The sequence below is a fragment of the Phlebotomus papatasi genome, chromosome 1 (assembly GCF_024763615.1).
Source record: "Phlebotomus papatasi isolate M1 chromosome 1, Ppap_2.1, whole genome shotgun sequence".
Classification (NCBI taxonomy): Eukaryota; Metazoa; Arthropoda; class Insecta; order Diptera; family Psychodidae; genus Phlebotomus; species Phlebotomus papatasi.
Window position 1 is genome coordinate 8,572,389 of NC_077222.1, and position 24,012 is coordinate 8,596,400.

The 24,012-nt window shown below is 32.6% G+C and overlaps 2 protein-coding genes across 2 annotated transcripts; both read right to left on the reverse strand.

Moving 5' to 3' along the window:
• Positions 1 to 1,752: 1,752 nt before the first annotated feature.
• On the reverse strand, positions 1,753 to 8,884 carry LOC129798694 (uncharacterized). Its single transcript, XM_055841972.1, has 4 exons — positions 8,787 to 8,884; positions 3,438 to 3,592; positions 2,551 to 2,827; positions 1,753 to 2,488 (listed from the first exon to the last, which is right to left on the reverse strand). Exons 1-4 carry the CDS (start codon positions 8,805 to 8,807, stop codon positions 1,964 to 1,966), a joined length of 978 nt encoding a protein of 325 aa, XP_055697947.1. The 5' UTR covers positions 8,808 to 8,884; the 3' UTR covers positions 1,753 to 1,963.
• A 6,802-nt stretch (positions 8,885 to 15,686) lies between these two features.
• LOC129798695 (cuticle protein 3) lies at positions 15,687 to 17,395 on the reverse strand. The gene is made up of 4 exons (XM_055841973.1): positions 17,099 to 17,395; positions 16,561 to 16,670; positions 16,338 to 16,486; positions 15,687 to 16,254 (listed from the first exon to the last, which is right to left on the reverse strand). The coding sequence occupies exons 1-4, from the start codon at positions 17,108 to 17,110 to the stop codon at positions 15,878 to 15,880; spliced, it is 648 nt and encodes a 215-aa protein (XP_055697948.1). The 5' UTR covers positions 17,111 to 17,395; the 3' UTR covers positions 15,687 to 15,877.
• Positions 17,396 to 24,012: the final 6,617 nt, after the last annotated feature.

A 24,012-nucleotide genomic window follows, 5' to 3' on the forward strand; every position in this document is an offset into this window, starting at 1 on the left:
CATAGATTATTTTCACGATTTCAGGGTTAATACGCATTTTGGATTTCCACTAAATGGATCAGTGCACCTTCAAATTCAAACAACCAACTGAAAATAATTGATTTTGTGTAAGTAAATTTAAAAATTGTTAAATTAAAATGTAATTTGTGTAAAAAATCCAAGGATTTTTTGAACAAAAAATTGCTGAATTTCAAACGATTTTGAGAAGGTCTAGTGAAGTGTATTGATTTCAAAAGTCGGATACCGGTCAAAATCCTGAAAGACAAAATCCCGAACCCGAACGCCAATTTCTCGAATGCCAAAATCCCGAACGCCAAAATCTCGAAAGCCGAAATCCCGAATGGGCCATAATCCCGAAAGCCAAAATCCCGAATTCTTAAAAGTGTCATACCACGAATACACCCGCGCCGAGAAAGGAAATTTTCTGTGTCTTGGGAAATTATTCCACACATTATCCTCCATATAATTTCATCCCTGTCAGGATTTTGAACATTCGATTTTGGATTTCAGATTTTGGCTGCCTCATTGAAAAATTATCAATTTTTCAACGTAATCTAATAAAAATACGATTTTAGAAAACAATAATTTATAGATTAAATAAATTCCAAGTTAGCCAAGATACTCACCACTAATTTTTTTTATTTGAATTATAAAAAGATTTTTCTTTAAGGTTTTTAAGGATCATTTTCTTCAGGGATCTGAAAAGTTCCTGATATAAATTTTAATTTGATTTTCAAATTGCTTTTTAAAAATTTTCTCTATAGTCAAGTGTGCTAATCCGGGCACTTCGCCATCTGGATCGTTTATGACTAATCCACTTAAAAATAATATTTTTATTTTTATTTCCGTAATATAGTCGCTACAGTAACATAATATAACAATTCAAGTTTGAGAAAAAGCAAAAATAATATTTTTATCCATTAAATAAGTGAATGTGATCGACTCATTTCAATCTTGTGCCAGCTGAGTTCTTCACTAAAAATTTTCTAGCAGTGATATTTTCGCTAATGACAGCTGGTTGATTTAAAACATTTATTGTTTTTTCCTTGTGGAAAAAGTATTTTAAATCCAAAGGTTTAATTAAAAGTGACTTAGCGAAAAGACGACCTAGTTAGTGCATGCTGACTTATTTCAGTATTATCATTATTTTATAAATTTTCTTTAATATTTTTGATAATTTTTTTTATATTATGCTTCTGAATGAAATAGTGAATAATTCTATGGATTTAGAAGAAATAAAAAAGAATTTCATCAGTCCAAAAACAAGCGTTTAAGTAGCACTCTACGGAAAACGATCCAGTTACCCCACCTTACTATATGGCTACTAACAAGGCTTATCTCGATTTTTGAGGTCATATGGTTAATATTTCAGCTAAACATTTTAAAAATTTTAAGGTGTCTTCATTGTCTAATACGACAATTTCCTTCCCATGGTTCCTTACTTGAGGTTAGGGTAATTTTAAATTTTTGTTTCAATGGAAAAAATCTCGTATAGAGTTTAGAAGGTTCTAAACTGAAATAAAATATGAGATGTAATATATTTTATTACTTTCGAATATTTAGTCATTCCAGACAGAATATTTCGTCTTGAAGAATTATGTTAATCCATCCGATCAATACCTTTTTCTCTGAAGATACCATTAAACCTGAATGGCAAATTGAACAAAAACCATTTCAGTTACAGCTGCAAAAATCAAATTTCGAAAAAAAAACCCAAAGAATTCCGCTGTGTCATGTTATGAAACATTTGTGTAATAATAAAAAATGTCGTTTTCTTTTCTATATCTCATTAAATAATACATATCATAAATCATATGAGTCTAAAAATTTACATCAGTATCATAAATTTTGTGTTCCAATCTCAATTTTCATGCAAATTTTGAAGTAAACTTTCAATTGCAAATTTTGCTTTTTTTTTCAAAATGGTGTTTGTTTTAAAAATACGAAAACAGAAGAATCACATTTAGTAGTAACCAAAGGTGATGTCATGGAGGGGAGCTGCACCACCTTGAGGAAGGGCATAGTCCTTAGCTAGTTGATCCAGGAGACTGGCACTTCGTCCAGCTTGCTGGCGATGGTACGTGGGAGCTGGGGCTGGGGCAGCGGCCCTTGGGGCTGAGTATTGAATCTCTTGGGGGGCATGTGACTGATAAGCGGGTTGCTCTTGGTATGAGACACGAGCTGTTGGCTGGGCTGGGATTCCAGCACCGAAGCCTGTGAATGTGTGACGTTGACTGTAGCTGGGATCTGGACGAGCTGGTCGCTGTTCCCGGGAGTAGACGACGTCATTGGTGGGTACGGCACCGGGAACTTGAGCACGGGCTGGTACAGGGGAGTCAGAGTAGTGCTGCCTGGCTAATTGGACTGGTCTGGCTTGTTGTACCGGTGCCCTAGCTTGAGGCTGGACATGCTCATATTCCGCATACTGCTGCTGCTGTGGCTGAGGTCTTGGACGGTGCACCTGTTGAGGTCGTGCCACTCTAGCAATCTGCGAAATTGTGCGAATGACATTAGCCAAGCCGGTTTTTGGCATCAATGCGTGTCACTTACGTAAGGCTTCTGGGGCTGGGGCTCATCTTCGTAATCCACATTCAGGCCATCCTTGTTGGTGGTCTCGTCGACTAGAGTGGGTGGGGCTACGGTGATACCTTCACCAGAAGGCTGGAAACCAAACTTATTGGCACCGTACTCGACAACACGAACCTTTCCTGTTTCATCAACATATCCGTACTTTCCTTTAACTTCTCCTGTTGGGGACTTTGTTTCGATTTTGAATGAACCATCAGCTCCTTCGTAGCCGTAGGTGTAGGAACCATCTTCATTGTGCCTGCAAAGTGGAACAATAGGGTATAAGTCAATGATGGCTCTGACAATGACTTAGTTTCGTCTATAAATGATATAACTAATGGGCATAGTTGTGAATGATTTCTTAATCGCTCAAGACTGATGGGAACACATCTTCTTTCACACGGCGTTATTTCAATCCCAAGCTTGAATTATGATTGCAATGCAACCATGAGCATAACACCATGCACAATCACAAAATTTCGAAACATTTAGCACAGGATTGTAATTTTCCCGAAGATGTTTTGCATTTGGCAAAAAAAAAGTTGGAAAAATTTTTTAAGTGAGAATTTCATTGACAAAACTCGTAATGCTTGCACATATATACCCGTTTGGTGTCTGATAAATAAAGGCCAATAAATAAAATGGTACTTATTGTATATTTACAATAGTTGAATATATTGAAATGGTGAGCTTTTGTACAAAATGAGCTGAACGGAAAAGTCGTGAAAGGTCTCTTTGCGAGGTTGTTTGACTTGAAAGAACAACAAGAAGAAAAAAAAAAGAGTTTGTACCTATCTTGGCGATGGTGAGAAATACAATTGAATGCAGTGAGATTATAATAATAATAAAAAAAAAGAAACTTATGTAACCTGTTTATCTGTTTAAGAATTGGCACTGGAGTCGGTGCTGGTTCATTTCCCTGTCTCAGTCGAATTGGAGCTGGACGTGGTTTTCCCGCATTTTCCGAATAATACTCGTCATAATCTTGAGCTGTTACCACAATTGCTAAGCACAAAATCGCCACCTGAAAAATTTGTTGTGCAATTAAAAAAAATTTTAGCTACACTTCCACATTAGCCTCAAAACTGGACTAATAGTCATTATATAAATCGATGGAAACACAGAAAACGCTTATAATATCCCTCAGGGGCTAATTGGGTTTTAATCTCCGTATGCAACACGATACCAAGTTTATTTGTTGTTGACGAAAATATTTCACAACCAATAAAGGTTCTTATAATTAATGCCTCTTAATCAAAGTTCTTTTACCCAACCTATGGAGGATTTAATGCTCAGTTTCGTTAATTAAAATTCCGGTATATTGATTACCGATTTTCTTTAGTTAGCAATTATTGTTTTGTGTACACAGAAAAGAATATTTCTTAAAATTATTTGTAAATGTTTGTGAGTTCTTAATTGGAACTTACAAAATGATCGTAAATCGTATAACCCACTAAATAGGATAAATGTCCTAATTCAAAACCATTTTCAGACGCTTTGACTTTGACAGAAGATTCAACACATTAAGTTCATATTTTTTCTGAAGAGAATTACAAAAATTTGCTTCTTGACTTTTCTAGAATGTTACTGTTTAGTGAAAATTCTTTAGATATAATTTGAAAACTTCTTAAATACAGAAAAATATACGAGCATAAAATACTTCTATTGGAAATATATAAATCCAAATGGAGACAAGGGAAAGTATCTAATTGGAGACAAACAGTGTTGCTTGTTGAGTTGCTCTTGAGTGTAGGATTTGTTCTTAATCCTGGTCTTATCTCCTTTCCCATCTGAGACAATAAGAAAATCTCTCCAAAAAATAATATTTCCGGTGTTTCCAATTGAAATATTTGCAGACACTTCAGAAAAACTCTTTTTGTTCACGAAATAGGTAATTATTTTATTTGAAAAGTTCACGTACGTTAACAATAAAGATTAGCACTTAATTTAACTAAAATTAGCCAGAAATGTGGCATTAAATGTTAAACAAAACGAATAAACAACAGTCACCTTATTGTGTTTTTCATTACAAAACATGGTCGATCTATGAAAAATTCGATGGTGAAAAGGTACACTTTTAATTTTTCTGAGAAATTAACAAATTAAAATTTGTGAATATGAAAGGATTTTCGCTTTATTTGGAGCAAAATTAACTAAATAATGAAACTGAGGTATAGAAAATATATAAATATAGTATTTTAGTACTGTATTGATCGTGAAAACAGTGACGTTTCCATTTGGAGTAGCGAAAAGTTTCCATTTGGAACAGGTTTTGAATTAGCTTAATTTACCCTAGTTCATAAATATTTGTAGTTCTTCACAAACATTGTTCGTTACATGAGCACTTGACGAGCATTTTTTCTTCTTTTACAAACCATTGTTCGTATATTTTCATTTATCTGGCTAAGCTTTACGAACAAATGACAAAATTCTACGAATATTTACGAACAAATATTTGTAAAAAAAATCAAAAAGCGCTCGTCAAGTGATCGTGTTACGAAAAATGTTTGTGAAAAAGTATATACTTTGACAGACTTTTCAGTGGGTTATACGATTTATGAGAATTTTGCAAGCCTGCATTAGGAATTCACAAACATTTACAAACAATTTGGGAAATACTTTATCCGTAAAAATTAAAAAAAAAATTATAGTCTTTTAATTCGAAAAAAATCTAATTCTCTGGTGAACACCGAAAGAGCTGCGACTGCGATTACGTTTGGATAAAACGTTCTCAACAACTTTAATCGAAAACGATAAATCGGTTAAGAGGTAGGCGTAAGCCATTGACGAAATTAGTATACGTTTTATATATAAATATTGTAGAGCTGCGTAGGTAATTTAATACCAAACCTATCGACCGTTTTCGGTCATTTTTCCTAGTTCACTTGATCAAATCACAGACCGCGGTAGGGTAGGATACTCAACAATTTTTTCTTGGAAAAGCGAAAAAAATAAAATTTAAACACTGAAAAATATATTACATGAATAATTTAAGAAATTCACAAAGTTCGATAGTGACGGTTCCGTTTAAATATACAGTGTCCGCTTTCTAATCCGGATCGGCGTAAACCGGACGAGTTATCGAGGGTTACATTTAAAATAATTTTGAGGTCATGTATACTTGTTGTTTCAGCAATGAAAATGAATTATCCTGTGATGTTTTTGTTTAATAAATGAAGTATAATAGCATAGAATTCTCAAATTATGTCTTTTTAATCTTCTTTAAAACTTCTAAACTTATTCTAATTCATATTGTCTGTCATATTGTCTCCCAATCATCCGAACAACGAAGCGGGCACTGTATGTTAATTTTGAAAAGTTTTTAAACCGGTCAGTTTGACCGGGTCTTGGTAGGTTTAGTGCGTTTAGTTTAATAAATTTTATTCACAATAAAATTGTTATCAGTAATCGTGCTTAAACCTTTTTGTAACTGGTTTTGTAAAATAGGTTTTAGTTTAGTTCCGTTATAACGTCGATATTTAAATTACTTACACTAAGCTTATATTTTCTTATAATTTTTCAGTTTTTTTATAAAATTGAGATACAACTCGTACCTTAACATTAAACGGAGTTGCTTTACGTTTTCTAGTTAGTATATTTTATAAGATCTTTTTTAAGCATTTTAATTTTATAATAATTCAATATTCAATTCTCAGTCTTTAGTTTATTTTTTAAATAATTAAAAAAACAGATAAAAATTATGCGTTATACGGGCTTCAGACCTAAGGCTTAACCATATGGTTTAATAGCTCTAGGTTCTTTTCAGTCGTTATTTTTTGGAAAAATTTAACTTAAGATTCGATTATTAAGAGCAAATCGACTTGTTAGAATATAAGTCGAATAAATCGATTTTTTGCAAAATTATTTTTTTTTCACTTTTCGGGTACTTCTTGACCTGATAACCTCTACCTTCGCTGTGTATATTATACCAGAAGGTTAATTATTCCCAAAGTTGTAGGGATTTTAAATCTTAAAAATCATAAACTCCACATGTAAAATCTCAGCTTGAAATCGCTCTTGCCCTAGACACACTTACGACTTTAGCTGAGAGACGACTTAGTGGAAAATGATGGAAATGAAGTATAACCATTATTTCGAATATAATTACGATAAGCCATCTCTCGACTAATCCTCATGTCTGTCAAGTCCCTAAAGTTGACCATTCGTAACATATTCTTTTTATGTTTTGAGCCACCGAAATGAACTATTCGATTCTGAAAAACTAGTAAAATTGGTTTGTTATTTAGGATATTGAGACCTTCGGAAACAGGGCTAAACCGGCCAGGTCTGAAGACCACTTTATTGTTGGGATTCTGTGAAGATGATTTCGTGTCTCTGCTTAAAAGAGGGGTTAGTGTCTATAGACACTAATAGGGTAAACGGAAAATAGTATATTGTACGTGATATTTGGTACCAACCGTACCAACCATGTTTAAGCTTTTATTTTAACAAGATTGTTACTGAATAATTTCCGTATATTTAACTTCTTATTATTACTGACAAAGGTTTCTTAAACGTTCAAAAGGATATTGTCAAAATTTTCTCAAAGGAATATTGTTTACCAATTTGACAAAACCTTTTCTCGTATTTTATGTAAAAGAACACCCTTCTGATAAACTTTTAAGCTATTTTCCTTTTTTTGTATGGAAGATCATCCTTTTGACAAACTTTTCTTCTTAATTTAACAAAATTTTTTTACAGTAAATACTTATTTATAATTAGCTCACAGTACGGTGTACATTGTCGTTTCGATCTCTCATTGTCGTCGTATCTGCATTAATAAAAATTGTGAATAGTTCAAAAATATTTATAAAAGATATTTCGTGGTAATTGAGTGGTAACTTGTCAGATTATCAGCGTTCTTATTAATATTCATAACCTATTTTAGACTTTTTATGTGAAGATGCAAGGGTTTATGTGAGAAAATAGTCTTCTGACAAGTTGACAAAATTAACTTACATCGGCAGATGATGTAAGCTACTTAAGCGACACTTACAAGCCATTAAAAAATATCTAGGCTAAGCTGAGACTGACAAATGCTATGTTCTTTTGGAAAATTCTAGATGGCAGCACTGACATTCAATGTTATTTTATTCTGAAGTTCTTTTATAAATTTTCTATAAAATTTATTAACCGATTTTGAGAAATAAATTATCATAGGAAAGGTCTTGAAGTTCTTTACAATTTTAAAGTATTTGCTAACGAAATCGTTTTATAGATGATCTTCTTAATAAAAAGGATTATGTTTTGAACATTTGTAATGATAGAAAAAATATCCAAGAAGTATTGTAAATTCAAATTTTAGATAAAAAAAGTGTATTTCCGGCATGATTTTAAAAAACAATGGAATAAGGTTTTATGGTTCCTATTAAGTCTTCTAAATGTATCATCAAATTTCTAGGATTGTATATCAATAACAAAAGAATTTTTGAAAAGTAAAATATATAATAATATGAATGAACAAAAACAATCAATAAAGTCAAGTAATAAATGAATAAGGAACGTGGTAGGTTTAACCTTTTCCACTATAATTAAAATAATAAAGGAAATAGGAAGCAATAAAAACTTCTTACTCCTTTTAAAGACAATAATAATAGCATTTTTCTAATTTTAATTGTCAATATATGTAAATATCTACTATTTTACTGCAAGTTACTATTTATTGCTCATGCTCTGCCCTACCCAGATAAGGCTTAACAATAAATAAAATTAAAGCTTGAAACTCATTTTAATAAATGTCTTAACCACCATCGAAAAAATTCTACTTCAAACTTCCTGGTTATACGTTTTTTCACTTTGCACAAGTATTTCTTAGCTTATCCTTGGCTTGTTCTAGCCTTTCATCGCTGTATCTGTCGGTTTTTTTTCAAATATTTCAATTAGTTTTTAAATTAAAATTGATAACCATTTCGAAATTAATTTAATGTCGAGCACTTTATATTTAATTAATCCATCTGGCTAGAGCTTTCAGGTATTTTAAATTAAGATTGAATAAATTGAACTATATTTCACTGTATTATCTAATAGGAAGTTGACACCATTTTTAGCACTAGATAGTTTTGAAAAAAAAAGTCCTGTTCCAATTGATGGAAAGTTACGGAGTATTTGCATATCTGTGTTTCCTTATTGACAAATTAACAAGAGAAAAAAGCAAATCTTTTCTTTTAAAAAACCACTGCATAAGAGAAAATTTCCATTGAAAAAAATTCCACACGTACCACATTGATTATTCGAGACATTTTAAATTGTTTTCTTTTTGCTATGTATAAAAGTGAAAAATTAATTAAACTAACGGTGACCAGTTTAAATTCGCAGCAATACTGATCTGTCTTGAGTCACTTTGGGGGCTTTTATACTGAGTGAATTTGTTGCTGAGCAGGTGTAGTGCTGTCTTACTTATGTACTATGCCAGTGGTATGCTGTAAGAAAGAGATATGCCATATTCACCCAATGAATGTTAGTATGTGAATTTTAAAAGAATTGGCGGGAGAGTTGAGTTGGATGCAAAAAAGCGACATGAATTTCTAGGTGAAATGTTTTCTAAATTCTCAGGAGAGAGACCACCATTAAGTCCAACGAGCATGATTGTAATGCGACACAAAAACCTTTTCTCACTCTTGAGGATTTTCTTGCAAATGTATGAAAATGAGAGTCAATGTGATACTAAACCCCCTGCACAAGACAAAACGCGTGTAGCATTAAAAAACATCCAACCGAAATGACTTGAAACAATAATTTTAGAGCTATATATTTTCTTTCAGGAAATGTTACTTTCTGTTTCGTCTTTCCGTAGTATCAAATTCCCGGCAATTCGTCCACCCACTGCTTATTATCCTCCCCCTTTGGCACAACTCACCTCCCCCCGAAAAAAAAATGCATGATATTATTTTAATTCGTTTTGAATCTCATTGGTAACTTCATACATTTATATGTACCACATCTCCCAGGCCTTAACTGTATCATTGAGTCAAGTTTGTGACGTAATTACTTTCAATTTCATCACGAAAAGTATGTTGCTTCTTATATGATCAAAGTACCAGTAGACGATCACGAATTTGATCAACTGATCGACTTTACTTCTCGGTATATTAAATTGCATCTCAAACTGAAAATTGAGAGTGTCAATTTTATGAATGTACATATGCGGATACTTAGATGGATTGTTGATATGCCGTGGAGATCATTGCACGATTAAATCCGTAATATCTCTCCAGTTCTCTGTATGGTGGTATTAATTATTGACTTTTCCTTATAGGGAGTTAATATTGAATTACAAATAATATGAAAAGTTGAAAAAAAATAACTATATTTTTCTAAACTTCGTAAAGATTGCTAAATTAAATTATAAAAACTAGAAATATTGGTTTAGGCCATGTGAGTTGTGATTCTAAAAGTATCTCTGCTCATGCTCATTGTAATTAAATTTAATTCTATCTATAATTAATGCAATTGATCATGAAAATGTATTAAAGATCAATTGAAAATTTATCAATAGAAATAATACTCTATGAAATGTAATTTTAAAAAGTTGTTCTAACTTAAGTTTACAAGATAAAACACATAAAATTTCACAATAAGTCACTTGAAATGAAAATGTCAATATTCTTAAGGTTGGATTTAATTTTAAAGCTGACAGATAGGAACTTCAATACCTTTGATTACAGAAAATTACAAAGTGGAAGCTTGAAATAATATAAAGAGTCATTAATCTTTAATACATAATGCTAAATATTTAATAATGGGACTAATATTTTGAATTAAATATTCAAGCTGTATTTTTTTTTTTAAATATCCAAAATATTTTAGAAAAGAAATTAAGGAGTTCAGAAGTATTCTGAGATAATAATAATAATAATAATAATAATGGTAACACAGCGTTCCATAGAGGAACTAGGTCTTCCCGCAAGAGGAGTTCGGGACATACATTATTATTTTTTCTTATACGGGGATGGGATTGTCAGTCTGTCTATTCTGAGATAGACAGAAATTAAAAATTTAATTTTAATATCGCACTTTACTTCCGCGATTTGATAGCACTATGAGGATTTTTCTTTTTTCGATTATTACGCAGAGTGGGATGAAGCATTTTGTGCACTTGATAATTCAGTTTCATCTCAAAAAATTTCTACTGCAGATTTTCCGGAATTTCACATTTTCCAAAAAGGATTAATAAAAGAATAGATTCTAGTATAGTAGGGGAAAGCTTGGTATCTTCGGACGATTCAAGCTTCAAACAATTGATTTTTTTTCAATGAGTTTTAAATTAATTTGGCCCAGCCTCAAATTTTCAGAAAAGAACTAATGGATGAAATCTAAAAAGAAAATACAAAAAAGTTGAGTAGTCCGAAGCTTGAGTCGCCCGAAGATAGCGAGCTTAGCCCTATATATGCTGAAAATAACTCAACTAATGTTTATAAGATGATAAAAAAAACACTTATAGGGTAAGGGAGCGACGTAACAATTTTCTAAAATTTTCCAACAACACTGGATTACAGTGATTCAGAGGGGAAAGTTGAGCCAAGAATAAAAAAATTTCTTTCCAGAACTTTAGGGTCCGTAATGTACCGAAAGCTCTGGAAAAAAATTTTTAGTCTGGCCTGAACTTTCACCATCCGACGATCACCGGATTATTGTTGTTGATAAATCGTCAGTTGGATCAGGAATTATCGTAACTTCCTCATTTCCTCATCAGTAGTTCTTGTGTCTTGTGTGTATTTCCATATTTTTAGAAGAAATGCTGATGAGGTGATGAGTAAGTTACGAGAATTGCTGATCCAACTGACGATTTATCAACAACAATAATCCAGTGATCGTTGGATGGTGAAAGTTCTGGCCAAACTAAATTTTTTTTCCAGAGTCATTAAAAAGGTTTCAAAAATTCAGCTTTTGGGATCTGATTTTCGGATACTATTTTCGAAAAAGCATACTCTACGGCAGTCACGATTACTTAGAGATGATTCATCAGAAGTCAGAAAAACAAAATATTTCCTGTTAACAAATGAATTAAATTCGTACTTACACAAAAACCTTTAAAAAAATGAAATTTAGATTTTTGAGTGAATTTTACATAAAAAATTACTATTTTCGGGATATTATATACCAAATTCAATTTTATAAAATAAGTGGTAATCAAAGAAATAGAAAATCCTTCGTCCAAGCACGAATTTGGTTTATCAGCTGAGAAGAAATATTTACTTTTTTGACTTCTTTCTTTTTGATAAATAAATTTATTCAGTGACAATGCTTTTCAAGTAGAATTACGCTTTGGTAAGAAACGGTGTAATTTTCAGCGTCCACCGCCGTCTTAGCGTTGGTGAGCAAACTCCAGAGTTAAATATAAGTATTTCAAGCGTGCTTCAGCATCATTTGTGAAAAGGTCCATTTGAATTATTATATGAAAAACTTTGTTTTTAATGTTTTAGGGCTTCTAAATGATAAAAGTGCAATTCCAATCGCGAAAGTTCGATATAGTCTTTAAAGTAAATGTTTTTTGTTGTAATTTAAAAGAGTCAAAATCCTTTGAAAATTATCCGTATTTAAAGGTATTTAAAACCCCGAATCGAGCTTTAAAATTTTGAGATAATTTACAGAAATTTTAAACAAATCATCCTTATCAGAAAATAACAATAAATAAAAAAAAAAACAATTTTGGATTTTCAAATTTCAAAATTTATCTCAGAGTAGAAGGGAAATAGCTTCAAAATAAATGAAAAAGAAATATGGTAATAAAATATTAAAACTAAAAAAGAAATCTAACTAATATCTATAGGGCGAAGTGGGGTACCTTTAAAATTGAGATTTTTTACCTATTTTTAAATTATGTAGAGTCGTTTCGTGATATAATGTAGCTGCACAAAAAGATTGAGAAGTTAAATTACATTATGATATGGCTGAATACCACTTAAACATTGGAGAAAAATCCCAATTTCAAAGGTGCCCCACTAAAAGTGCTCCACTTTTCCCTATATAAGTTATCAATTATTTGGTGTTATTTTAGCAGTACAAAGTTTTTGTTGCGAATCAACAGTTTACACCTTTCTCACAAGGACACGCTTTAAATTAAGTTTGTTTAAAATTAACGCTTTCCTTATACATTTTCATTGTTTTATAATATTAATAAATTTAATTTTAATTAATTTCCTATCGAAAAATATTTTTATTTTCCATACCACTATTCAAAGACTCGGAAAGATAATATTGCAAAAAGTCTACCAAGAAAATATTTTTAAAAAAATGTTGGATTGCAAAATAACTAAACTATAGGCTTATTTATATAAATTTATTTTATTTTTTAATTCGTTTAAGTAAAGGTTCGAAATATTTAAAATTTGATTAATGAATATTTCAATATTTCTATTAGCTCTTAAAATTCTCAAAACAATTTTTTTTTCATTTTTATATTGTCAAATTATTCTCAATAAAATTATGTTTTTAATATCAATACTTAGTAGACTCTAGAGAGCATAATTCTTAATCTACTGGAGCAAGTTTGGGTTCATTGGAAAGGTCTTTGAATTCCAAAAAATACGAACTATTTACAATCGAGTTTGATTCGGTAATGAAACGCTTTTTGTTTCACATCTAAACAATTTTTGGTTAAAAAAAAACTTTGCGAAATGTTTAAATTCGTGAGCATGATACTTGTTCCCAAGAGTTGGACTACCAAAGAACTTTATTAATACAGATAAATTATATAAAGCTTCTTATGGGAAATATAAATTACAAGTACGAGCATTTCGAAAAGCTGGTATACTTAGGTATTTCTTTTAATACTGATACGAGATTATTATAAACAAGATATTATTATTTTTTTTTTAAATTGTTAGGGGAATATAGGCATGATTTGCACACAGTCAACCTTACACAGGCTTCAGACCTAAGGCTTAGTCATATGGCTTAACTGTTCTAATTTTTTATCAATCACGATTTTTCGAAAAATTTAACTTAGGCTTGCATTATTAAAGATAAGTAACCTATCAGGTTCTCAAAAAGTAATAAAATTGCACGATATTTAGGATTTTGGGACCTTCGGAAACTAGGCTAAAACTCTAATTTGAAGACTGCTTTAGACCATGCGAATTTTCTCAGTGTATGCATAGAGCTACTTTACTATTTCTTATCTCGTCTCGTGAGGTTGATAATTTATCTAGGGGAATGTAGGCATGGCTCGTACAGAATGAACCTTCAAATGATGTGAATTTTCTCTTTGTTTGCGAAGAGCTGACTTATAATTTCTCATCTCGTCTCATAAACTTAATGATTATGGCTAAGAAATGACGAACTAGCTCTACGTAAGCAAAGAGAAAATTTGCGTTGGTTGAAAGTTTACTCTGTGCGAACCATGCCAACATTCCCCTATCTTATGGCTAAGAAATGACAAACTAGCTCTTTGCAAACAAAGAGAAAATTTGCATCGTTTGAAGATTCACAGTGTGCGAACCATGCCTATATTCCCCTATAATTATTTATCTTTTTATTTATAAAATTTATGAGATATCTAAAATTTCATGTGTAATTTTTTTATTACAAAAGGTCAACATAATTGTATTTTCAGACCGCATTTCAATGTTTTTTTTATTTGTTAAATATTTGAATATTGTTAGCATTCTCACGTGTTGAAAGTTTAGCTCCTCCTCTCTATTATTTATTCGCATATTTTTAAAACATTTTTTTTTCAGCAATACAAAATAAGTTTTTTATTAAAGTTCGTAAATATGACCGGTCAACTTATATAAACAAATTACATCAGCTTTTTCAAAAGTAATTCAGGTCAGTTTCATATCAAAATTTGAGTCAAATTCAAGTCAAGGACCTCAAGTTGGGCACAAGTTTAACTCCTACATGAAGTAAACAATTTTTTTTTATTAAATATTTTAAAGTTGGGTTTTTGTAATAAAGTTCTTGCATCTTCCTCAGATTGCAATAACTGTGAGAGTATTTATTGGATTAAGGGAGATATTTATTAGTTCGTGAGAAATTGGAAAATTTTCGTGTGTGAACTGCATTAGATTGAGTGTGAATAAGCGGTGTGCACAATAAAGTATAGAGATTTCAGACATGAAGTGCAATACCTCTGGAATTCTAATTGAGCTTCTTGCAAGGTTGTTCCTTGTCTGTTCTGCCTCCAATTTAATATATATGGCATGTCGATCAGCCCGCTGTTTCACTTTATCTCACATTGTGGTAAAAGTGCCTCAAGAGATCAACCAGTTTGTTCCCAATCGAAGGTTGTCCACAATACGAGTCTCTCTTGGTTGAATTTCAGCAAGTGCATCCAACGCGATAATTAATGATTAAGCCCAAAATGTTTTTCGGACGTTGGCATTGGCATATTCGGCATTTTCAGAAGAAGTCTTATGCGTAAGAGGGCCCTAAAGGTGATCGATAGGATACCAGTTTTCACCCAAGGTCACTTCCGGGCTTTTGGGCAAATTCTTCAAATGCTGAACTAGCTCAGTTATTGCTCCGGTTTTGGCCAAATATCAACGAAGAGGCGAAGTGGTATTCCTTAAACTTCTTTTTTTTATTATCTCAGCAAGTGGACGGTATTAAAACCACATTTCAGAAAATGTTCCTTCAAGGCTACCCAGCCTCTCCCATTTTTTGATCATTACACAGACAATATATTCTTGGTGTGGACAATATCAAGCCCATGCAGGTTCCGCATTGTCGTGGACTTTTTTTATGAATAGAGATATTAAAAGTGGTTATTTTGCTGCTGAAGCTGAGGGCAATTAAAGGAAATTCTTTAGCATGGAGGACTATATTTTGTGCAAAATTCACGCGAGGGGATTCTGGTGGTGTCATTGTGAGTAATTGAAGTCTCAATTCATAGTGCAAATGCATTTTAACATTCTCCCCAGAGAGTGTATAGATTAACACTCTTGGTACCCGGCAACAATAGGCACTGACCCATTGGGCGGTTTTCTGCTGAAGAATGGAGCATTTACAAGCTCAAATTGGAGGTGAACAGGTGGGAGGTGTATTAGGAAATCTCTTGATTAATGATTTTTCGATTAAATTCCTTTTTAAATTATGCAACCAGGATATAGCTGAGAATGATGCAAAATGCAGTATCATGGCAAGTGGAGGCGCCTGGTGAAGTGAAAGACATTTGATAGTAAAAATCTTAACACAGTACTTTATTTTTTTCGTCTTTGACTTAAAGAGCATTTTGAGAGCACTTGCATTTGATGGATGAGTAGGAAGATAAGAGAGCATTGACAGTTCAAAGTGCAGAGTGCAATTGGCTTTTGGTATTCTTTTGGGAATTTGGGATAGGGGGGGCCTAGGGGGTAGGGGGTAGGTTCTAGCCTGTGTATTGGAGTGTGTAAGATCCTGTGTTGATGTCGAAGTGGGTGGCAGCTGGATGGGCCTGATACCTTCCATGAGACTGTGGTTGATAGTAGCTCTGCTGCGGGTAGTTGAATCTGTGCTGTGGTTGTTGATAAACCGGAGCTTGATCCTGAACGGCATTCTGGTTGTAGTACTGATTGGGACTGGGGTTGTAGTTGAAGCCATGGTTCGATACAGCCTGAGGCCTGATTGGGGCATTGTACTTCTCATCCTTGTAGTAGACACTGGGGTCTTCCCTGTACTGTCCATCGTCCTCTTCATTTGGCCCAAGTGGTCTGATGGCTTCGGGGTTGTTGTCCAGAGTCGGTGGTGGCACATTAATGTCAGTACCTGATTTTGCGAAACAAGGTCGCAAATTGATCATCATTTTGTCTCTATAAAGTGAAAGTTGATCGGTTGTTGTCTATAATTACCTTCTGGCTCAAAACCTCTCTTGCTAGCTCCATAAGAAATTTCTCTCAGCTTTCCTGCTGCATCAACGTATCCATATTTGCCGAAAACCTCCCCATTTGGATGCTTAGTCTCGATCTTGAAACTACCATCGGCCGCTTCATAGCCAAAGCTGTCAATAATAAGATTCAATATCAATCATCTCCCCTAATAACACATTAATCGTCATCCCAAAATCCAAATTACCTGTAAGAACCATCCTCATTGTGACGGTTGATCTGTTTTAAAATTGGTACTGGTGTTGTATACTGTTGACTTTGAACCACAACGATAGTCGTGAGTGCAATAAAAATCACCTGAAATTGGACATTTGCTAATTATACATTCTCTGCTGATCAATCTCTTTTTATTTCACAATTTCTTTATGCCAAGAAACTGTGCAAATGAAAATTTCTCCAGACATCGGGTTGAAAATGAAAGTGATATGAAACTGAGATTAACAATTTACACATTCCGCACACTTTAAAATAAATTTTACTATCAGTGCAGTTTTGCATTTCAATTGTACTTTAATCCAAATGCCATTTCGACCATTTTTTATCCCAAATGCTGCAGCAATGAAGATTAATTGTTAATACAATTGCCTAACTTCACAATTCAGTTGCACAATGTAAATTCCACTCAAAAAAAATATATAATCCAATTTCATTGTTGTCTATTTATTCACCAATTGCACACTGAGAAGCACTTTGCAATCAGCCCAAAAGAATCGTGAAAAACTCACCAGATTTTTCATTTTGATACAATTTTTTTTTACTAGAGCAAAAAACAAACTTATTACACTAAAAGATTTTTTTTTTAACAGAAAAAACTACTTTTTGTGAGCTTCAGTTGTTTCTTCGACGTTTGTTTACCAACAACACCTCCGAAGCCGTACTACTCGACTTATATACGCTGGGACTTTGTAAATCCCGCCACCAGTATTGCATTGGGAGTCACTTCATTTCTTGCTACATTTTCAAATACACTGAAGAACCAAACAGGTGGAACACATTTCTTTTGAAGTACTATTATAAGTCCAATCGCGTGCTGATCTAAGGAATGTGTGTGGGGGATGTTTTTCGTCACTTTCGTCGGAAGTATTGGTAGCCAGCGCGTTCATCAGTTAAATGTCTCTTAAGTCTCTTCCTTGAATTTTATAGACCACTAAATGCTCATTTGAACTGATTTTTCGAGATGATCGACAAAAAGTGGCAAAGGGAAATTTGCAGAGTGCTCGTACTCCTGAGAGTCTTCATTAGCTAAAAGAGCTAAAACTTAGTTTAAAATAGCACACTTTTAATGCAAGAGAAACTGTGATTAAAAAGATCAAAAAATTATTTTTTAATGCAAAGAGGACGACCTATTCGACAATTGCTAGCCCGTGTGTATGGTGAACTCCAAAAATCCTGATATTTTCTTTTTTGTATCAAGTGAGTTCTAGTAGCGTCCGGTGAAGAGTTTAGGATGAAAGGAACACCTATTGACACTTTAAGAACTCGTGTCAGGACTTACTGACACCCCAAGAAACAAAATTGCTGCCTTATAGAATCAAGTATTAGACAAGTCTTTTAGTGCACTTTTAAAAGACTTAAAGTGAAAATTTTTTGTGGAAATTCCTATAGCAGCTCTTAAAATCCTTATGAGTACGGCACTTTACTTATAGTAATCTCAGTGATAGAGGCAAGAGCGTTATAAGTAAATAAATAGGTTTTTGGTTCTATAGTGCCTTACTTAGGGAATTCTACAAGACTATTTTAAGAAAAAATTGCTGCTTGGGACCCTACTCTGTACCATTTGGAATATGAAATTGCACCCTTATCCTTATCGAAAAACGTAGATTAATGAAAAGACGCCATATTACTTACATTTTATTAGATACATTAAATAAATTTCAAAATTTTGACAAAAGTACCAATAGGGGTTCCCTGTCGTGGAGCTGTTCATTCGACCCTAAAAGGACATATTTCTCATATACATTGTAAATCGAATTAATTTTTATAACCTGCACAATGTACACAATGGCAAAAATAGCTCATATCATCCACTTAGGTTCTTCAGATTATTGTTCAAGAGACCAAATGAGCCCAAACAGAAGTAGATTTTGATTCTCCAATAGTGTCTTGGGTAAAAAGTAAGTGGAACTCTATTTGCACAAAAAGTCGTTGAAGTTCGAAGAATTAAAATTCAATTTCGAATTTTCATACTAAATTTTCGAACAAGATGGGAAAAATTTATCAAATCACACTAAAAAGCTGGCAAAAGAGTTTCTCAGTGATTATGGAGTGATTAAATACTGGGACAAGAAGAGTAAGCGTCGTTGTTCTGTTTTTTTTTCCTCACAACAATGTGAAGACCATTTTGACACTTGAGCACTTCGAAATTCGATCAGGATGTAACTTCCGCCACCTTGCAAAAGTATTAATAAGTAAGAAAGTCTCTTTTTTGGATCTTCAAATAGATTTTCGAATTTTTTAAGATCTACTTCTGTACGGAAAGAATAGTGGTCTTTTAAACAAAATTTCTTAAGGAATTATAATCAACTTCCAATACGGGTTTTAGACTTAAGGTTTAGGTAAACAGTTCAAATTAAATGTAAGGTTTGCGTAACTCAAACTTGTGGTATTTGTGTAAGAACAATATAATCTTTAGAATCTTTAAAAATATGTTCCTGTTTTTTATTTAGAAGTTAAAAAGTTAATAATAAAGGGGAGTACGGGACATTCATTTTTATTTTATTCTTATACAGGGATTGGGTTGTCAGTCCCATGTCCCATGGTATTAAGTACAGTGAAGCTCACTGGATGTAATTCAAACACCTTTAACGCCAGAAAAATTCCTGGTGACCTAAAGGGGATTCGAACCCGGGACACTCGTATCATAGAGCGAGTGCTCTACTACTTGCACTACCACTTGACTCCCCTAAATTTAAATATCTGCAAAGATTTCTATGCAACTTTATCAATATATTACTTCTTTTACAAAGAGCACTATAATGACATTAGGAGTAATTTATAATGCATTATCTAAAAGCTATTCTAAAATATTTTTCGGTTTAATAATGCATCAACCGATTTTTGCCAATGTGGTGGATTATTCACAATAGTTAGAAGATCTTGTTTTGAAATTCCAAATATTATATATTTAATAAATAGGCATTCACAGTGGTTTTGCAAAATGTGACATATCAAACACTAAAAATATCGCCAGGTTGAGCAATTACAACAGTTAAATCATTTGCCTAAACCTTAGATCCGAAGACCGTTTTGTACTCCAAAGAATATGCCGGAATAATGAAAAAAATGTAGTCTTATTTTTTTACTTTTGGCTGGTAAAATTAATCTTAAGAAGATGAAGAGGATTCCATCTACTTAAACTAGAGATTAGATGAAACCTTCAAGAGCTATGAGATTCAACCACATCAGATGATTTCTTAAACAGTGGCAGTCAAAATCCCGAAAGCCAAAATCCCGAATATTCAAAATCCCGAAAGGGATGAAATTATATCGAGGAAAACATGTAGAATAATTTTCCAAGACACAGAACATTTCCCTTTGCCTCCAGCAAGCTCGGGTTCAATCGTGAGAATAGCTATAATAGATTTAAGAATTCGGGATTTTAACTTTCAGGATTTTGGCCCATTCGGGATTTTGACTTTCGGGATATTGGCTTTCGGGATTTTGGCTTCGGGATGTAGGTACCATCCAAAGCTAATTTTCTTGATGGAGATCAAATTGGGAGGGAAATATCCGGAATCCATTTCTAAGTGGGATAATTTCAACTTAGAGGAAAGTTTTCAATTAAGTCTGAAAAACTTTATCTTTCTTAGCGTTCTTACTCTTTCCCTTCATTTCCTTAAACTTCCCTAATAATGAGAGTGCTGCACATTTATACAGGCCTTGAGCGAATCTTTAAATTAAAGTTTCTTACACGAAATTCTTAGATATTTTAAAGAAATAAAGTTTATCTATATAAGAGTATATTATATTCACTAATTCACATATTTGGATATTACTACAAGATTTTGTAGAAGTGAAATGCAATAAAAACGCTACAAAACAAGGGGTTTCAGGCTCTTGTCCTGGAGCGCCTTGGAGTGCCTTGGAATCGAGTGTGAACATCTTCCCGAAGTAACGGAAGATCTACAGAAATGGTATATTAATTTGGGTGTCCTAGGCCCACGGCCACAATAGAGATAAACGATTGAAAATTACTAATTCGCAAATTACGAAAAGAATATGAATTATTGAATAAGTCTTATATTTATAAAAAAAAATGGATTTGGACAAGTTCCCGAGAAGTAATGCCCTAATGCACTATATCTCTTTTCAGTATATCAACTCTTCAGAAGGCATATTGCTGTTTCAATTTCAATAACAATAAGAAAATAAAATTATTAAATAAAGATAAAATAAATACAGTGAGCGAAATTCAAATAGGGACGGACTTATAAGTGTGTGGTGTGGGTGGTCTGTAAGTCGGATCGACCTGATATTTTTTGTATAATATAGGCCTATCCAACAAGACTTTTTATGGTAGTGACCCACGCGCAATTGCGTTCTTGCGTGAACGCCAGCCAAATATCAAATTTTTAGGTGATTTTTAAGCGAAATTCAAATCGGGACGATCCCGATTTTTTAAATAAAAGTGAAACAAATCAGATCAATGAGAATTATTTTAATATTGTGGACTTGATCTCTTATATTTCTTAGGGCAAGGAACCTTCGGGAATTCTTGCAATGCCTTTTTAACGTCATCTCGTTTGTCGAAGATACATTTTTTTATTCTTTTGCATTGTATAATCTCTAGAGTATGTAAAAACTAAAAATTCATGGAAATTCGAGGAACAAAAAAGGTGGCAGAAATTGCAAGCTGGCCGGAATTTGGTACACTTACCCTATATGCATAATTTTTGTGAATATTCCAAAAAGACCCATCATGTCCTAAAGTTATTGATTTTATACCAGGTGAAACTGATATAATATAATTAACTCTATAATTTTACAAAATATCCAAAAAAAGAAAAAAAAAACTGAAAATAATTTTTTATTAATGAGAGAAATAGTAGGGGCAGATAAGATACCGTAGCTTTTCTTTACTTCTAGAACTTAAGGATATGGTCTTTACCGATCCGATCTACCATGTCTGATCGGTGAGAACCGTTTTTAAGCATTAGAATTAAGTAAAAGCTTACTTTTTGAACGATAATCCGGTGTTCGTCGGGTGGGAGCGGACTAGCCCAGAATAAAAGTCTTTTCTTTCCAGAGCTTTCGGTGCACTATGCACCTTTTTCAGTGATCGAAAATCTCACAATACAGTAGTCCGCTCCCACCTAATTCTTAATAGTATCAAGATACTTTATTTCTATTACAATGTAATCTTTGCAACATGCTCGTGTCGGAAGAATATGCTGATCGTAGATCGTCCAGGAACACCTTCCTCGAAGTGTGAATCTGGTGTTCATCCCACTGAACACCGGAACACCGGATTATCGTTCAAAAATTGATTATACGTCGGTTCTCCTTATTGTTGGAAAAGCTTACGAACAGAAGGGGATCAAAGTCACTCGTATCTACGGTGCCTTATCAACGTAAATCAGAAGCTGTTATCCCTTCCCGCCTGGCCTGAAAAATGCATGAATTTCTACTCACCGGAACGTTTTTGTTTTCAGAGTTTAAGATTTAGAAAATTGTACTGAAATGTGATAAAACCATTGTAATTGTGTAGTTGTTGAGATTTTATGATATTGGGAGAAATTGATGGATTATGTATATATTATTGCTGTCGCTTGAAGTTCGAGCAATAAAATTAAATCAATTTTATTACTCTGAGTTGCCTCTGAAGAACAGGGAAATCTACTTAACCGTAACATTTGCCTCACGATGTCTCTTATGCTTCAGATGACATAGCTAGAAAATTGCAGGGTTAGTTTAATCGCGATACAAGTTTCCCATAAAACAGTATCTCCAATGTTTTAAACTACTACCGAGATATTTTTTGTCCATATGCAAGAAAACATGTACCTATAGGTACCTATTTGTTATTAACATTATTTTTTGATTACGTAAATGAAGTTGAATAATTGTTAAGTGAACTCTTAATATATATAGAATAATTTTCACTGATAGTGATTTTCGTTTTTTGTATTTTCAGCTTTTTTTTCTCTTCAAAAGCAAAAAGAAATTGTGTGTATACATTTTATGAGCATGATGATTGTTATGGTGAATGAAGTTCTGACTACAACATGCAAGTTTAAATAAATTCCAGTGGAATGGGTATTTGTGGATGATGTAAGAAATTATAACATTTTCCAGCAGTTAATTAAAAATGTTTAAAATGGATTAGTCTAAAGTGGTGAATACACTTCTTCGACGCCAATTTCACTTGAAATTCGGTAAATCGATTAGTGGACTTTTTCTTAATCCAAAATAAAAGAAAAAAGACTGAGAGAAAAGTCTGTGGGAAAGAGGTTGAATTAATTTTAGCGTTTAATCTCAATGTATTGCACAATTTGCAACCTTGAAAGATCTTGAGGTTGCCAACTTAATTGACTGCAAACATTCAAAGAATTTAATATATAATCGCCCTCAGATGTTTGCAAATTCGCATACACCACTCGATAAGACATAGAGCCATATTAGTACAAGTCCTAAGTAAAGTGCTGGAATTTGTAACGCTAAGTGCAATATGGAATCCTGCTTCCAGATTCCATTGAAACTATTTGCAATAATGCTCGATCGTAAAATTATCAATGAAATTAATTTAGTTTGTAAAATATAATGCCAGTTTATATAATTTTCTCCCAACACTGGATACACATTAATATAGAATTTTTGTGTTTTAATTTACAAATAATCATAAAAAGATAATAAATTTGATGGCAAATGAGGCATTACTCAATAAAACAACTCAATCTATTTAATATCAAATTACAAAAAAAATAACAATAAAATTTAACAATCTTGTCAACAAAGAATTCAGTTAGCATTAAAGAAATTATATTGCGATTTTATTAAATATGTTTCATTTTTTTTAATAATCTACTGTTGAGCATTAATCAGTTGTAATAAAATATTTATTCCCATAAAATATTTTAGTTTAATCAATCTATTTATGTGATATAGTCAAGAAGAGCTTTCCAATGCTTTTATTGAGCTTTAGTCAGTCATATCTGTTTAGATATAAGTGTAATAAGATTCAGAAAGTAATTATTTAATTACATATGTGCGTACAATATGCAGCTATTGATGCAAAAATTTAAATAAATACATAATATCTTTGGATCTTGATAGTTCTATAATAATGATATTGATGTTATCTTTAATAATTAAATAAAACTTCAATAAAAGCTGCTTAGAATAGAGTATAATTAACAATTTGGTAAAGAGGAAGGATTCCAGATTTACTACACATTCTGGCATCAAACACTTCATATTTTTCCCATATTTCTTTAACGAATCTGACCTAGTATAAATTCCGTATTTTGTCAGAAATTCCCATTTAAGAAAGATTCTGAGTAAGGATATTCTACCCTATAATTAGAAATTCTAATCTCCATCTCTATGCCATAAATACAACAAACGAAATTTAAATATTTTATGTAAATCTATGTTTTACAATTAGATAACAAAGATTTTGTGAAATTATACATTCCAATTT

Coding starts and splice junctions, on each gene's coding strand:
- LOC129798694 (XM_055841972.1), bottom strand. CDS start 8,807: ATGTCTCGAATAATCAATGTG. Junction 3,593..8,786: donor TGTCTCGAATAATCAATGTG/GTACGTGTGGAA, acceptor CAAATTTTTCAG/GTGGCGATTTTGTGCTTAGC. Junction 2,489..2,550: donor CCCAGCCCCAGAAGCCTTAC/GTAAGTGACACG, acceptor ACAATTTCGCAG/ATTGCTAGAGTGGCACGACC.
- LOC129798695 (XM_055841973.1), bottom strand. Junction 16,487..16,560: donor AATGAGGATGGTTCTTACAG/GTAATTTGGATT, acceptor TATTATTGACAG/CTTTGGCTATGAAGCGGCCG. Junction 16,255..16,337: donor GAGAGGTTTTGAGCCAGAAG/GTAATTATAGAC, acceptor TCGCAAAATCAG/GTACTGACATTAATGTGCCA.